Source organism: Nesoenas mayeri, assembly GCF_963082525.1.
Source record: "Nesoenas mayeri genome assembly, chromosome: 2".
In the NCBI taxonomy this organism is placed as follows: Eukaryota; Metazoa; Chordata; class Aves; order Columbiformes; family Columbidae; genus Nesoenas; species Nesoenas mayeri.
In genome coordinates this window covers 76657094-76674805 of record NC_137543.1, presented here as the reverse complement: position 1 = coordinate 76674805, position 17712 = coordinate 76657094, and the positions used below count along the sequence as shown (strand labels likewise).

The window sequence follows — 17712 nt, the reverse complement described above, 5'->3', positions numbered from 1 at the left end:
TTAAAATCTATTAACCATGACCTCTTTCACATTAAGCTAGATATACCAGTCACATCCAGAAGGTTTTAAGATGATAAAAAAAAATAGTATCAAGGCCTATGGATTAATTAAAAAAAACCCCCAAGCTTAAATACTCAACATGGAGAATCTCCGCATGCTATAGGATAGCTTAGAAGCTCAATGAATCCAAATGATCCAAAAATCTTTCATATTAACAGTTACATGTCAACAAAGGTGGCAAACGACAAGAAAAAGAACAGTAACAAATCAGGATTACAACAATACAAACTGTGAGGTCCAAGTGCACGCAAGCCTTGAATTAGTAACTTCGCATGCATAAATCAAAAGCTCATTTCAGAATATAATAATTTATGAACTGAAGAACATCCTACTCACACGGCTTCCTTCGATCGGATCGTAAAATGAAAGGAAGCCGTGTGGGTAGGAAGTTAAAAATGAACAACCACCTTGACATAATTCAAAAAAGTCTAAAAAGTCTAAAGCTATGTTTGTGTTTTTTTCAATAGTTGTATTAATCCACAATTTGAAGAACTACGAATTTTAAACATGTAAAATTTAGCTTCAAAGTCTACAATTGAAAATCAAGTCATTTACTTACATGACTAAACATTTTTAGAGAATTATGCTATCATTCAAAAGAAAAAAATCAGTTCCTTTGTACTCCTGCCAAGATGCGAGTTGAATCTTCTACTGTTTCCTTCCTTCCTTACAAACAGTAACTAACCTACTAGTTCAGGTGCTAGAGAAGTCACTAGATGTTACAGAATTTATATGCACTAGGAATGTTTTATAAATACTCCATACACAAAATGTTATACCAGCAAAGGTACATTTTTGACAGAATGACAGCAACAACCTTAACAAGCAAACCAAGCTAAATTAAAAGATGAGTTGCTGGTATTACTGCACTATTTTTATCAACTTAGTGCCTGTCCCTTGAAGCACAGCTACTGATTACGTACATGCATTTATTCAACCACATCCCACGGTGAATTAACTTATCTGAAAGTGCTTTAAACATGGCACGGTTACAGGCCACATCCAACTTTGTTTTGGATGACTGGCACATACATCAATCCCATCTCTGCCTTATCATTCTCTCTCTAGCACCTGTGACTCTGTCCCAGCTCCCACAAGCAGATCCAGCTTCCAGACCGGACATCCACATTATCTTCCAAACAAAGAGAGATAAGAGAAATTAAGGAATCTATAACTGTATGAGAGAAATAATGAAAACAAGACATGCTGGGCACAAAGGGCTGGAGGAATCTGTGCAAGGCACCTGACACGTACTAGCACTGTGTGCAGACTGGTAAGAAAAAAGCACATCTCTCAATGTGGAATGCCAAGAAGAAAACATTATAATCTGAGGGTGCTTAGTGTGGGGAGTGGCCAGTCTGTGACAGGAGGATAAGACAACCTTTGCTAGAGGCTAAATGTGGAAGAAGTATTCTATTACACTGTGAAGAAAAAGCTTCAGTTATTACTAATTCCAAGGCTCCTAAGACAAATGATAACATGTTAAGACACAGTAATTCAATTATGTTTTCTCACGTGTCTGTAATCTGCAACTATTTTACAAGCTGTACTGGTAACAGCTATGTCAGTCAAGGATTAAATTTCTGCCAGAACACCTCTGTTGATAAGGGCAGTGAATAAGCTTTCTAGTTACTAATAGTAACACACATCTCATTTAGAACTTCTCATCCTCTTTTTTCTGTATGCTATACACTTTTTTTTTTTTTTCATACAAGACTACTTCTTTCTTTTTAAGAACTACTAAATCACTGAAATGCAGTTTTCTGGTCTTGCACGCTAAATTCTGTAGAGGACCAAGCAGCAGAATGCATTTTTTAAAGTGGCTAATTAACTTGTAGAGAGCTCCAGAACTGGTGATCACTCTTAATTTGCAAAGCTTCCAAATATAATATAATGTAATGCCTTTATAACAATGTTTAACAAAACCTGCAAACAAAAGACATCTCTCTAACACTTCTTACACAAGTCTCTGTACTACTTAAAAACAATAACCTGAAAGCATTGCTGTGATCAACATAAAATACGCTTTTCTCCTCACAGTGGTAAGATAGAGTTAATGTCATACATTTCACTGCTGATAATTTTAAAAAAGGATGGTCTAATGTGTATAATTAATGGTTGGCAGAAAGAGAAAATTCTGAGGTTCAGTACATAGAAAGAATGTGGATTATAGGATTTTTGGAACAGAAAATACATGAGCTAAACCATCTGGCTGCTTAGCCTCAGTTTTTTTCACCAATGTTTAAAAAAAAAAAAAAAAAGTAAGAAGGGAGGAGTAATGGGATAAGCGCTCTGTCGTTCTAACTGGGACTGGCTACACTGAAAAGGAGCTCTGATTTTTATGGTATCACACAGATATAAAACAGCCAAACCTCATCATGTTTCCCAATTCAAGACAGCTTCTACAGTGCAGATACTCGTCAGTTTAAAAAAAAAAAAAATTACATACCTGTATCATGAAGAACTGAGCTCAGCAGTTATAGAGAATAAATCAGCATGAATAAATTTAACAAGAAAAAATACACAGCACAAGAACCACTTTCCCTGTTCAACAAGAAATAAGTTGGCAATACTAGATAATGAACCTAACCTGCCAGCAAGCCAAAGCCTCACTGATTTCTATTACTATCAGTTAAAATGTAATTAAGAATCCTCTTGGAACTTTATAAAGATACAGTCATTCTTCATCATAAGTTGCCTAACCTATTTAGTCGAATCTAACATAAATGGCAATGTAATACTGAGTAGTCACTGTATCTTGACTGAAAAAATTACCATTTGCATTATCTGTCAAGATATTTTGCATTAAAACTGACAGAAATCATGTGGTAGCACTGCAGGTGGATAGCTCAAAGGTAACTGAAAATTGGTTCTCAAATTCAAATTTTGCTGTGGCTTCACCTTAACATTCAGACTTCCAAACACTTAAATTTATCAGTGAAACTGAAAATGCGCCATAACACTGTAATGTTGGCAACAAAAGAATGGGACTGAGTCAGTTGGAAAAAGTACAGAATAACACTTTTGTGGCTCGGGTACGATTATGAAAGAATCAGATTATCCATCATTCAAACACAGTCTGCAATAATATACATAAGAACTGCAAGACAAACAAGAATGTAGAGGTTAAAATACAAGTCTGGATCCATCATGCTGAATGAAAAAGTAATCACTTCATACACACCAAGACAAAAAAAGAAAAATTCTGAAAAAATAGGAACAGTAAAATACACTTACTTGGTGTAAAAGCAAATCTGTGCTTACATAGTTCACAGTATTCTTTTCTGCTGTGTTTAAGCCACTGAACTAAGCTGCAACAAAAAGTGATCATATTAATACACGCTATTACACCTCTCTGCTTTATTCCTCCATTAAGTAAAACACACTAATTCTCTGTTTTAAAACATAAATCAGGACACTGGTACTATCAAGCAGAACTTAAATTAACATGTTTATTAAGTCCATTTAGACCATCAAGTAAGTTTCAAAAGTAAAGAAGGTAAACTGACTAGGAGTCATAGCAACTCTTCAGTTACATCACTTACATTCCTGAAAGTACGTTCTTTGAGTATGTTATTCAAAAGGCTAGTAACTCAAAGTATATATACTGACATGGAAACCCACTAGTGACACCAAGCCTTATAAATATTTCAAGATATGCCACATATATGCACACAGCTAAGATTCAGAACTGCTGTATTTGTGAAAGAATGGCTACTAAAACACCATCAAAAGGAATACCTGCTATAGACCAGAATTACAGGTTTCATTTTAGCATTTGCCTGATCGAACATACACCTCAAAATGACCAAAAAGTATCAGGGTATTTTTACTTCTTTTCATTTATAACTATAACTGGGGAAAAAAAAAAAAAAGCTCCAACATATTGATCATTCTGCTTAGCTTTCATAAAACTGATAGATGAGCAGAATTGTAGTCCTAATAAAAAACAATTATTAGTACTTAATTTTAATATGTAGTTACTGATTTTTTTTTTGTGAACTGGAATAAACTATCCACTGCAAACTGTTTTTTCTTACTAGTTAACCTGAAGATCTAGAGAGTTTTCTTTTTACAAACATGGTAATGTGTTTTATTTTTAAAAACAAAACAAAACAAAACACAAAAAACAAACCCCCACACAACAAAAAACTCCCATACAAACACAGAACTTACCATTCCTGATGAATAAATTTAATACTGCCAGTACAAACACATGGATGATAGAGAGGTTTCTCAGGAGTTCCTTCAGATCGACAGACTCTGCATATATCTGCTGACAAGGACATAAAGCTTATTACACTACTGCTTAAAGAACTCACATTTACAAGATAAATTATACAATTAAACTCTAGCAAATTTATCATGTAGCAAAAAGAAGCCAGAATCAATCGAAAGAGGATGAAAGACAGATTTCATCTGATGTAAGATATGAAGACAGAGAGATCACCAGAAAAAGCAACAAGAATATTATCTGCTGGATCATGTTATAAAAATCATGTCCTATTGTACTTTTAAGATTTCTAGGAAATAGACACAATAAAACTACATGCTGAGGAGCTCTTTGTCTAAAGTTATCATTAAAACAACATACAGATTGTAAAGGATAATCTTCCTAAAAGTGGAGAGTTTGAAATGGAAAACGTCCATCTGAATTTTGAACAAGATAAATGGAGGCTGAGTAAATAGATTTACTAATGTCTAACAATGATATAAACACACCATTTGCTACTCTTCAACCTAACATGGACATTTCTTGGTGCGCCCGATGAAGGGGAAAAACCCCATCATAATAAACAGAAATAAGTATTTTGTGAATTTGCTACCCGAGTTGAATACGGCCATTTAGGAGTCCACAATCCAGCCACATTGTCTGCTTCTTAGTTAACAATTTCAATAATACTTCAATAGGTCCCGCACTTTCTTTATTCTCTATTTTTGACATTTTCTTACAACTGAAGAGTGCAAGATGCTTTGTGGAGAAGGAATTTAGTATAAACTTCTCCCTCCAAAGAACAGATGTCTATCTTAATACCATTCATTTATCCAGAGCACTTAAACACACAAGCAAATATAAATAAAAATATTTCAGTTGCTTGACATATGCATGGTATCTTCCATTTACTCATCCTTTTACTTCTGTTAAGGAGATGAACATAAAATGGTTATGTATTACAGAAGATTCAAGTTCAGCATTTTCTCTTTTGTTAATTATTTCTCTATCAACCTCTATTCAGCAAACCTGCAAGACTGTAACAGAAACACATCAGAGATCTTTGTTAGAAAAATACCAGCTTAAAGTACTGATGCAAGAATACCAAAAATGCACTTTTTCAAGTCTGAATCACATATTTTTGTTCTTGGTTAAAATCCTCAAAAGTTAATGTTTTTCTACAAAAAGTTCCAAAAGTACCAAATTTTAAAATATTAATGTTTTTCTATAAAGAAATCACGATGTTATTATATCCATAGCACAGTATTAGAACAGTTTCTACAAATAAAGCATAAGAATTCAAGTGATTCAAAACAAATAATAATTTCCTATCTCTAGAAGAGAGATTTGAATTCATTCATGTAGGCCAAAACCCTAGAATTAACAGACATGTATTCAATACCCCCATCAGTGATGCTATGTCCTGGTTTTGGCTAGGATAGAATTAATTTTCTTCACAGTAGCTGGTATAGTGCTGTCTTTTGGGTTTAGTATGAGAACAATGTTGATAACACACTGATTTTTTTAGTTGTTCTTAAGCAGTCACTGGCCTGGGAGTGCACAAAAGGTTGGGAGGGGACACAGCGGGGACAGCCAACCCCAACTGACCAAAGGGCTATTCCATATGATGCAACATCACGCTCAGTACATAAAGCTGAGGAAAGAAGGAGGAAGGGGAAAAACGTTCAGAGTGATGGTGTTTGTCTTCCTAAGTAACCATTAGATATGATGGAGCCTGGCTTTCCTGGAGATGCCTGCAGATTGGAAGTAGTGAATGAATTCCATGTTTTGCTTTGCTTGTGTGCACAGCTTTTGCTTTACCTGTTAAACTACTTTTTCCTCAACCCATGACTTTCCTCACTTTTACTCTTCTGATTCTCTCCCACATTCCACCAAGGGGGAGTGAGCAAGCAGCTATGTGGGGCTTAGCTACCAGTGGGTATTAAACCACAACACAGTACAAACAGACATAAAGAGTACTTCTTCCATCAGAGCCATATCAAGCAGCGACGTATCACTGCAAACATCAAGAGCCCCTGTTTTCTCTGCTGACAAGAACAACTAAAACTGCTACTTCACCTAACAAATTATTTTTATCACAGAGTATTTCCAGATGGCTGCACAGGACAGGTCTCTTCAATGGACAGGCAGGATCCACCACTAGCTATGTCATGCCCACCTTCCTCCAGCACCCCTTCAAACAGAGCTATTTTGCTACAGTGAGCTGACGACTTTGTATGCTGATCAGTCTGATAAAAGGTCAAACAAGCACTAGAGCCAGGATGTGAAACCACTGCTTTATAAGAACGCTCTCTGGCACCAAAGAAAGAGAGTTAAAACCACACTGTTCTTCGAAAGACCTGCACAGCTCTCTGAATCCACTCATTAATGGTCCATTGGCTATAACAGCACACCATTCACTTATTCTCAAGACTGTTGGGAAAAAAACAGAATTTGCTTTACTGAAAGCAAATGAATTTTTTATTTCAGAAAGGATTTCCTCAGTTAGTTTATCACAATCAGTTAAACGTAAATCTTATTTTTCTAAAGGCTATGAGAATTTCCAGATATTCCCACTTGTTTTATAAATCCAAATAAATATGCAATGAATGTAACAATATGGACTGTTATGCAAACGATAGCTTCAAATCAATAAACACCACTGAGGGTCAACATGTGAAGCTGTGCACCTTATGACCTACTATCGTGTTTCAGAGGGAATTCCACTGTGTAACAGACACTGTTTTTCTACTTGCACACACACTTTGCATCCTGTTCTTCATGCATGTGTTTTGGAAAGAATGACCTTGGGTAATACAGTTCTTTTATGTTCCTCCAGAGAACATCTCTCTGCCTATCACCTCTCTAACCGAATGTTCTTCACTGTAATATGCAGAAGTGAAGATCATATTATTTAGCAACAAACTGATTTAGCTAAAAAGAAGTCCCTCTCATCAGCAAAAGCTGGTATCTGGTGCTTTCAGGTGCTACAGAGAAGCAATGCTCACATTACATAATATCATTAATCAGCTATCAATAGTTAGGAAAGCCCATTTGACACTTTGTAGCAAAGATTCAGGCACACAATAATACTGAAGCAGGATTTCCTCCTTAATTGACGAATGCAGTCTTTTCTGCTACTAGTGTTTAAAGCTTTCTAACCTTGGGAAGCCTCTTCAGTGTTCTGGCAAGTGTTGTGGAATTCTAATAGTGGGAATTGGAGTTTGAAACTGTAGAAGTTGTAACACTCTTGTTGTATTTATGGAAAGTGAGTATATAGACTAGTTACTTTCATCCTACTACTCAGAGCTTTTCAGGGTAACATTGATAAGACTACAATATAATATCCAAGGTTACCTGTATATGTATTTCTAAAGATATATTTAAAAAAACAACAAACAAACAAAACCCCCCACCAATCCAAAACAAACCAACAAAAAACACAAAAAAGCCCACAAAAAACCCCAAACAAAACAAAAAAAAACCAAAACGCAAAATCAGAAAAGTCCACATTTCCAGTGCAGAGTTTAACATGAAGGTTTAGTTAAAGAACACAATATCTTAAGATGTAACTAACGGCCCCCTCTGCTTTCACTTCCTGTTCTCTCTGTTCCCTATACTAAACCCTGTAAAAGCAGGTATGATCAAAGACTACCACTCTTAACAGCCTGTAACAAATTATGAACTATGCTGTTTGAATCAAAGCCACCGAGATGCATTTACCAACTACCGGAGTGGCTGGAACTCAGCTGGTCATTTCTTAGTATCCACTTTGCAGCTTACAACAATCCAGGTTTTCTGGGCTACCAGAGGCCAAGCAATCAAAGTTTCACTTGGTTAATTTCATCAGGATATGTAACTGTTGGTCTACAGAGGCATGACAAAGTTGCAGCAAGCAGTTTTAAAAGCTGAGATTTAAAAAACCCCTGTATTTTGATAAACCATCTGTTTTCACAGGTACTAAATATGTCTACAGCACAAGCCAATGGACATTTCTACAAAGGTGCTGTGTTATTTCACCTGGTGCTTCATATTTTTGCAGGGTGTTGATTTTTAATTCTCTCAAGCTGGAAAAATGAAGTGTGACCAGATAAAAAGCTATATTCTAAATTATGCCAAAGTAACAAAATCCAAGACGGAAACGCTTTCCTTGGAACTGTCTTGCTACTGCAATATATACTTGCAGTTATTGCTTAGGATGACAAACAAAGCTCAAATACTGCAAGAAACATAGCACAACACACATCCTTTATTTATTTTGGTTTACACTACAACATGAAGTCCTGGTTTATGAAAGATCTGCATTATCAGCTTGAACTACACAGCTCCTCAACTTTATCTGAGCAGAGCAAAAGTGCTGACGAAGCATTCCCACATTTGATCTCAAGTAAAGCAATACCCTTTAAAAATGGAAACTACACATTAAAAAAACATGACTATGATCTCTTTGTCAACTTCGTTTCTAAAATGAGACATTACTATGTATTGTTAGTAGCTTGCAGAAGAGACAGAGAATCCTGTCAGCTCTGGCATCGTTTTATTATTTCAATTTTTCAAATAGATTTTCCAGCATACATAACAAAGTTAATCTTGCAAAAGAAGCTGCAGCAGCTAACGCTCCTATTATTATTCAGCTGAAAGTGGAAATTTAAAACTCGCTGAGTTACAGGACAGGGTATGACAGCGCCTGTGGGACAAGGGAAAACTAGCCCAGGCAAAGGTGTTGAACGACTCGGCGGAGCCCCTTCCTCACGGCCCCTCACACCGCCCCAGTGTAAGCTCCCGGGCTTCTGCTTTCCGCGCCGGGACCTCCTCACACAAGGCCTCTAAGCGGCCCCCAAGACCCTCACCTCCCCCCCAGCAAAGCCCCATGCAGAAGCCCCGTAGCCGGCAGAAGCCGCCGGCGGGTCCCCGCCGCCCGAGGCGGCCCGGGCGAGCCCCGGTTCCCCGCGCCGGGTGTTACCACAGCACCACCCGCCCCTCCCCCACCCCCACGCAGCGCCCGGCTCCCAACGGCCGCGGTTATGTAAGGGGGACCCAAGTGCGCATCAGCCCGCGGGCCGGCACCCCGCAATCACCACCGGCAGGCCCGGCGGAGTAAGGGTGCGGGTGGGAAGCGCGGCCCGGACACCTGCAGCCCCGATACGCGAAGCCCCTCTAGGCGTAAACAGCCCCTGCCCGCCCAGCGGCTCCCGGGCTCATGGACGCCCCTTTCCCTCACCCCTCCACCCATCGAGGCAGCACGGGCAGAGCCCCCACCCGGCTCTAAGGGAGCGGAGGTTAGCGTGGGGCGCAAAGCGATCGCGATACCTTCCTCGGCGGTCTCCATCTTGTGTAGCTGACGCAGCGCGGGCCGGGCGAGTGGTGTGACCACGGGGGGCGGTGCCGCGCGGGTGAGCGGTGCGGGCACCGTAGAGACCGAACCACCGAACCGGCTGGGCTAGAGCGCCGCTCTTGCCGCGGGCTCCGCCTGGCGGGGATGCGGGGAACCGGGAGGCCCGCCAGCGGAGCCCGTGCCGGGTTGGGTTACACCGGGGCGGGGCGGGCGGCCCGACGTTCAGGGTGGCAGGGCCATGTCCCTGCTGTGTGACTGCCCCCTCTGGCAGCGCCTGGCTCGCCTCAGCGGGCGGGAGCGAGCAGGAGGGGGAGGGAGGGCAGCACAGGGCGTCCGGGACCGGGCGGTTGGCGGCCGTTGGGGGCGCCGGGCAACGGCTGTAGCGGGAAGGGTGCGGGCACCAGACAAAATACAGCTAGAACTCTTCTAAATTTTACCCCAAACCAAAGAGAAACGCCACGTTCATACTCCAAGCTGTTGGGAGGGTCAGTGTTTCAGGCCGCAGGTTTTCCCTAGGAACAGCCCTGCGGCTCCTCACGGGGAAATTGGTACCTGTCCCCTTCCTCAAAGCCCAGCTCTCCTTCCTGGGCCTGGAATTTCCAACAGAACTAGTAAATTCCTCAGTAAAACGCAAAAATCTCTTGTAGTTTAAGCATTTTTGTGCTAAGGTCTGGCTGGCATAAGCAGCCGAGGCAGCGTACATTAGGACTTTGTACTCTGCCGGGTGCACAGAAAGTTACCAGATGGTCTCTGCTGAGTTGGCAAGAATCTTACTAAGGAAGAAAACAGAAGTTCATTATATTAAGGGTAAATCTAAGTTCTATATTGATGAAATGCATGTGTGTGTTATGTTAGCTTTCCATTGTAACATCTACCTTAAGGCCTCTAGTTGATCAACGAGTCATACAACGTTAAACTTTATTTACTGTATGACTGTTTGTGTCCAACCAGTCATTAAACCCTTCACATTAAGCCTTTGGCCATCACGTCAGCAGCAGAGTGGTTGCTAGTTCAAGTCTGGACTTAAAGTGCAAAGGTGACACATGCCCAAGTTACAATTTTATAACTCTTTTTTTTCCTCTCAACATTAACCACAATAGTACATTCACGATTGACTTCTTCAAGCAGCAGAGCTGCTGGTGGGATACAAGATACTGGCCTGTATAAGGAAAAAAAGAAAAAAAAAAAGAAAAAAGAAAAAAAGGAAAATGTGAAGGTTTGGTGTGGCACTCCAGTATATGTATATTTCAAGTAAGGTGCTGCAATAAAACACATGTGCTATGCTATCATATGCAGCCCTTTTGTGTCCACCCTTGCAGAAAGGCAAGGTGAAAAAACTCCCACCTATAACTTAAACAAACAAACAAAGTCCTGTTTATTTTAAAATTAAGCTCATTTTCATCTTGACATATTATCTTGGCATATCAAAAAAGTGCCAGCATGGCACTGAGGAGTTGAAATATTCCAGTACATTCAATTTGTCTGAACAAGGAAAAATTAAAAAGAAGGAAAAAAAAAAAAAGAGTATTTCAATTTCCAAGTAAATTGATAATTCCCCCTCCTTATTTACCAAACATGTAAATGTTTTTACTCTGGTGTGATAAATATAAACTAAGTGTCATAGAAAATTCTCTAAATGATGTTCACATTCAAAAGGGCGTGGCAGGATTAATGTATATAATGCTCCAATTTCAGTCTTTCACAGTGGGCTTTTTTAAATTAAAAGGAAGATTTAGAAACAGGTTGCTATATGTTGCCAGCGACTAATTTAATTCCTGTCAGTATCTATCGAGCCATTTAAATTAGCTAACAAACATTAGATTTATACCATCTTCTCAGCATTTAGAGAGAATTAATCCTAAAATTTTGTTCTTACTCAGTCTTTCAGTAGGGGCTACATAATAATATGAGTCAAAGGCAGGCCATTATGATTTAAACAGAAAAGAAAAATAAACGAATATTTTATTGTAAGTAAAATAAAATCTGTTTATTTCAGCCTACTTGGTGTTTTTGGTGAACATATTGATCCTTGTTTATTTGCTAATATGTTAGGTGTTCTGCACCTAAGAAATACCCATGACTTAAATAGTTTTTAATTTTTTTTTATAGAGGAGGATGTTAGGAGATTGTTATTAGATTTTGACTGTCATCAAGGCCAAGAATTAGTGCCAACAGGCACTAAACAAACATACGGGAAAAATCTCTCCTCCGAATGAGTTATTACCTGGACGACAGAGAAAATATAGAAAATTTGCAGGTGGAAACCTAAGACAGTAACAGATGTAACTCCAAATCAGAGAAGGTTGTGGCAAAAGGAAGGGCAGATATAGAGTGGGTGAGAAGAGCAGAAAAAAGACAAGATTATTTTGAATATGGTTTTATTTTTATAGAATATTTTGATTTTGTAAGATTTATATGCTAGGAAATATATTGTCATTTCTTCAAGTTCTCTCAAGAGAATACAGAATAAATATTGCAAAATTGAAACTATCCAGCATTTGTACTGATGTGTCCATATTTTCTTCCATTTTAAAAAGACTTAATAAAAATTATTCCCTAAAGTTTTTAGAGCTATTTTGAAAGCATTTTGCATTGAAAAAGCCAAACATCAAAAGCTAATGCTTTTCAGTTTTTCTTTAGCTGAACATTTCAAAACACCTTTATTTTCTTAACCATTTGTTTGTGTTTTATTTCAGTGCTGTCCTAGTTTTTTTCCTCAGCTGTCTGCCTAGCTCTCACCACAAAAAATAGTTGAGCTGGTTGTGAACAGCAAGTTACAGAAATGTGGAAAGCATAATGTACTATCCTAAGGAAAGCCAAATGGACGGCAGTTTATTTTGAAAGATCAGGCAGTATTTGGGGTGAACATGTCTCTGGTTCCTAAACAACTGATGCTCCACTCCTAGGGATGTCTAGAGTTTCCATGGCAGGAGAGAAACTGTTAGAGCAGGCATCCTGGTTTATAATACAAAGTGTGGCTTGCAGAAAATTACCCCAGCACAATCAGAAAGCACAAGGTTAACAGACTACAAAAATCACACTGTGAAGGCCACTACCAGCCTGGATCTTCCCCACGTGCTGCAGGGCCTTGAGGGGACATGCTTCCCAGTGAGTGTCCGTTTTGCGAGGACACCTCGTAAAGCTGCCCCTGCCCAGCAGACAGCTGCTGTGCCTGCGGATTCCTGCCACAGAGACAGAGAGAAGTGATCTCAAAGGTACTGCATATGCGATAATCTTTACTGCTACACCAGGAGGATGGCCCAGGCTGTAGCACTGATGCTAGATACTGACTCTGAAGCCTTGGTTTTGACTAATATGCTTCCTTTCAGCTGGCATTTGCTTCTTACCCAACCTAGGCTACAATTAGTAGTACCTGAGGAATCAAACACCTGCTGTGTACTATGGAACATGTAACAGTACTGCACCAAATATACATTTACTGATGGACAAAATGGCTCAGCGCAACCAGTCACAGCCATGATATAGGCTCCAGATCTGCTTATTTTAGAAAATATTTCTGAGGACATGCTTGACAATGCACCAGGGTTTGACCTATTAAATATTAATGTTTCAGCCAAGACAGAAACTATGTCAGCTACCATTTTCAGTGAGAGGTGACATTTTGCTAGAGTGTAAAGAAACGTAGTCTAAAATGATATTACAGGAGGAATCATTGCAGAATAGGTTTGACTGAGAAGAAAAGTAAAGCTGTTTATCGATGTCTAGATTTCAAGAAGCTAGGTAATACTTGGATGATTGGCACATATCTGTTTCCTGTCATTAAAGAAATATTTGCAGAACTTCATGACTCTTCTCAAGATCTGCAGAATGTGCATTACCAAGTTGCATTGCTTAAACACAGAAGGGATCTTTTCACATTGGTAGTTACTGTGGATTTTCTGTTTAAAGCAGAGACCCTATCAACTTGGTTGGCATCCCACTGTCATGCTGAGAGTAGAACCGGTAGCTGCTACTAACCTACCTGGGATTCAGAGCTCTGCAGCTGCTGTTGCTCAGTGAGGGACTCTTGGGTTCAAAACAAAAAAAAAAACCCACTGTATTTGTCTTTTGGAATATATAATTCTTAATAACTGTAGTATCATTTGGGCATACAGTTCTTTACGTAAAACACTTCAAGTGAACATTTTAGAAAGTCATTTTTTGTGCCATTACATTAGGATGATTTTTTTTGCTCTCCTTGGTAATAGAGGCTGTGATGTGAAACACATTACTGTTGTCAAGTGACTGCTTATAAGTCCTTCCAAGGACATGTTGATTCTCTCATCTTCAAAAATCTGTGAAAATATCCTTACAGATGACAGCAGTTAGGGATTATCCTTAGTATTTAGCAGGAACAGTCTTATTTTGCCAGAGACCTTTTTCTTGACCTTCCAGATGTTATTTCAGGTTATGCCTGACAACCAAATTAAATTGAACTCCTCAGGGCAGGGTTCAATTCTACTTCATTTAAAACTGTGAACATGAGAACATATTTATTGTGGAGAATGATCCACTTAGTCACTACAGATACTTTCCATAATGACACCTATGTTACTGCCTCTGCTTCTCCTGCACTGACTAGGAGGGAAATACAGAAGGGTTTACATTTCTAATGACTTGTAATTACTTTTTTCTTAAACATTTGCAGTAACAGGAAAAAGGATGGAAATTTCGTCTTGGCCAGGGAGAAGTGAGCTATGGTCTAAAGGTCAGAGTTATTACAGGTTGCTCAGAGTCAATGACCTCTGTTTTATGAGTTTGTCTGATTTCTGTAGAAACTTTCACTTCACTGTAACTTGCGGTCTGAGAATTTGGGCATAAACCTCAGCTTTTGTTTGTTTCCTTGTGGCAATAACGCATTTGCTGTGTGTTCTGCCTTTACTATAGGGTCATGGAATACAGTGAAGAAACTACTTAATGCTTTTCATATCTAAAGGGAAGAGCAAAGTGCTTGGCTCAGTGAAGTAGATTTTCAGTTGGGTGACTGACATAGAACATCAAACACATTTACTACTCAAAGCCTGTACTTTCTTAGCTCTTCTTTGTGGATTAGTTAAACATTTTGTTTTACTCATTATTTAATACAGTCATGATGTCAGATGGGCTTCTGCCAGGGCCTCAGCGTGGTTAAAGGTGCTAAAGAAAGAGTAATCTCAGAAGGATGATGAAACATGAGGAAATGGCAGTGCATGGTACTTCTTTCTCATGGCCTTATCCACAGAGGGTCCAAAGAGTATCCGAGCAGCTCAGCTCAACATTGCCATTCAGTTACTGAGAATAACCCTGTTTGGAATCTGTTATTTTCAAAGGAGAAGATCTGGTAAAGTCCCTCCTACTTTGGAAGTGTCTAGTTTATCCCTCCTTTAGAAGGATGAGTCTTCTGAGAGCATGTATTTTCTGATTCATTATCAGCTGAGCACTGAGAACACAAATTGCTGTCAGAAACCTGTACCAAATTTTATAGTCAGGACCTTTATATTCAGGGTGGAAAACAGGGTTCTCCTCTTTGGTTTTGCCCTGGATCCTCAAGTTATCTTCCTTTTCTCTTTTCTCTCACTGATCTTCTGGCAGGAAGGAAAGCAGTGTTCATCAAATGATTTGTAGCCTCCTGAGGGGATGCACTATCTTTAGTTTTCTTACACACTCCTGGTCCACCTGAGCAAGTTCCTGATCCCACTTGTATGTAAAGGCAGGGGAGAACTTATATAGTAAAAAGGCAGGGAGTTCTCCAGAAGGCTTGAACCACACAGTCACTTCAAGGAAAGCAAAGGCTCATGGCCAACTCTCTCTTCCTCTCTCAATCTCACTCCTGACGGGGGTAAGCTGAAGCTCTGCAAATAGAGTTTCTCCTCTGTACTGAGGTCCTACTGTGTAGAACTGCAGGAAGAACATCCAGAGCTGTACACATGCAAAGCATGGTAGAAAGGGTAATGGTGAATAGAATGGCCAAGATCAGTGTGGTAAGTTGAGAGGGGTGTGTGTACAGTTGACTGTAGAGGGGCTAGAAGAGAGACTAGAAGAAGTCAAGAACTGGTAATAGGTGGAGGTCCTTGAAAGCAGGAAGAAGGCAAGTGTCATAGCCATCTTCAAGGTGGTTGAGGAGAATCCAGGAAACTACAGGTCAGCCAGCCTAACCTCAGTCCACAAGAAGATTATGGAATGTGCAGTGAAAGAACCTCTCTGCAGCTGAGACCTGTATACCAACAGCAGGGGCATGAGCAAATTCAGAGAGGTGACAGAGCTCCATGGGTGCCACAAGAGGGCACCTCTGCTCCAGATCCAGGAGGTGGCTCAAGAGAAGAAGGTGACAGAGGCGAGCATCTCTGGGGCCTGCAGTGAGCCAGCCAGGCAGGGACCGAAGTAGCATGCTCTTGACTGGGACCATCCAGCAATTTGATGGGCCATGAAATGAGCAGCTGCAGATGTTGGAAAACCTATTGCCTTGAATGTTGACACCTGAGTAAGCCTATTACTGGAGATACCCCTGGGCATTTCCAGGAGTCCAAAGCCTTCACTACGTGAAACAGCATCCTGCACAGATGACCTGCATCTTGCCAGCACTGGTCAGTGAGTCACCAGGGTCTGTCAATCTGCTGTTCTGCTTCAGGCTGCCATATCTTCACTAGAATAATCCCCAGATCACAGCCCAAGACTGCCAAAACCCTTTTGACTGCGTCAGTCATTGCCTGTGCTCAGCTGGGGCTGCAGGTAGTTGGGGGAAAAGGTGTGAGGACATGGTGCTTCCCTGAGGAGCACCTGGATGATATACTCGTGGCTGATGGTTGCTGCCTCCAGTCAGCTGCAGAAAGTGCTACAGTCCTTGCGCCTCAGCAGGGACCAGTCCCAGCTCCTGCCCTAGGGACTAGCTCTTGTTCCTCTGCTTGGGGTGATGTAGGAAGAACATGAGGGGAGTTTCTAACTTTGCCTTATCGTTGAGGACCCAAGTAGGGGTCACTGTCACCCTGATGCCATTCAGTGAATTTTTCGCTGAAATCTAGGAAGTTCCATGGAAAATGCTACCTCGTCAAATGGTCCTGTCAGCAGTATCAAGCAGTCCAAAGTCAGAAGGAAAGAGAAGAGCTTTAGCTCCCCACTGGGAAGAAGGCAAGGGGCAGGGATGGGGGTGTGGGAGCACTTCAACAGTTTTGCACCAAATGGTCTCACACGAGGAGCCTGTGGTTTGAGCCTGGCCATAAAGGATTTGATCTAGTCCAGCAAAATGTCATCACAGGCCTACTGAACAGCATCTGTGTGTGAATTGGTGTGTTCTGACCAGCAGCCTTTTGTGAGATGACAGGAGAAATTCCAAGTAGATCAAGAGAGGGGGGACCCAGAACTATCTAGCTGTTCTAAGCAATGGGAATCTGTGATTGCAGGTGAACTGAAAATCTGTATGGCAAAGAGAGCTTGAGCTTGGTTTTCTGCTTTAGATTTTGCTACTGCAGTCCGAAATTGGGTTTTGAAAATGTATGCTTATGTTAAACATGTTGATGTATTTATGTTAAGATATCTTTCATGATTATATCTGAAATGTTCTTGGACCTGCAGTATACTTTAGACTGGCTTTTAGATTTTGGGTGTAGGATCAATTCCAGATCAGCTATCATGACCAAAAAAGGGTTGAATTTAGATTGTCACCAAAACACACATGTGAAGAGAGTTATTAAAGACCTCCTTCTATCTTTGAAAACCCATATTTATAATATGCAAAGCAATGAGCCATTTACTAAAGTGTAATTACAGTTCAATGACTTTTCCATCCTACTTTACCTACCTGCTATATTGCAGTTGCTCTATCTATCTCTGTCAGCTTCTCAAAGGCATTTACTAATGTCCTGCACCTTAGTATCACATATAATCACAGATACTTGATAAGATTCTTTGCCTACTCATTTTCAGTTATTGAATATGACCATATTTTAGTGAAAGTCAGAAGCTGAAAGATACCCATTTTCACTCATCCAGATGTCCATCCTAAATCTTTTGTACCTACAAAATTGCCATATGTATTAAGTGCTCAGCTCCGTGGGCAAATCTAAGTCCCCCTGGAGCCCAGGGAATGAAGTGAGTGGGGCCTTGGGAAAGTGGTATGCATTGTAGGACT

The 17712-nt window shown here is 40.1% G+C and overlaps 1 protein-coding gene across 2 annotated transcripts in view; it reads right to left on the bottom strand.

Annotated features, from left to right (window-relative positions):
• MARCHF6 (membrane associated ring-CH-type finger 6) overlaps nucleotides 1-9636 on the bottom strand; it is a 54646-nt gene extending 45010 nt beyond the window's left edge. The window contains exons 1-3 of one of the 2 annotated variants that reach the window (XM_080338524.1): nucleotides 9584-9636; nucleotides 4237-4336; nucleotides 3298-3371 (exon numbers count right to left, since the gene is read on the bottom strand). In XM_080338524.1, the coding sequence (XP_080194650.1) occupies nucleotides 3298-3371; nucleotides 4237-4336; nucleotides 9584-9602 (193 nt within the window). In that variant the 5' untranslated portion in view covers nucleotides 9603-9636. The remainder of the gene's footprint in view (nucleotides 1-3297; nucleotides 3372-4236; nucleotides 4337-9583) is intronic. The other variant, XM_080338525.1, reaches the window with a different exon arrangement.
• Between the last annotated feature and the right edge of the window lie 8076 nt (nucleotides 9637-17712).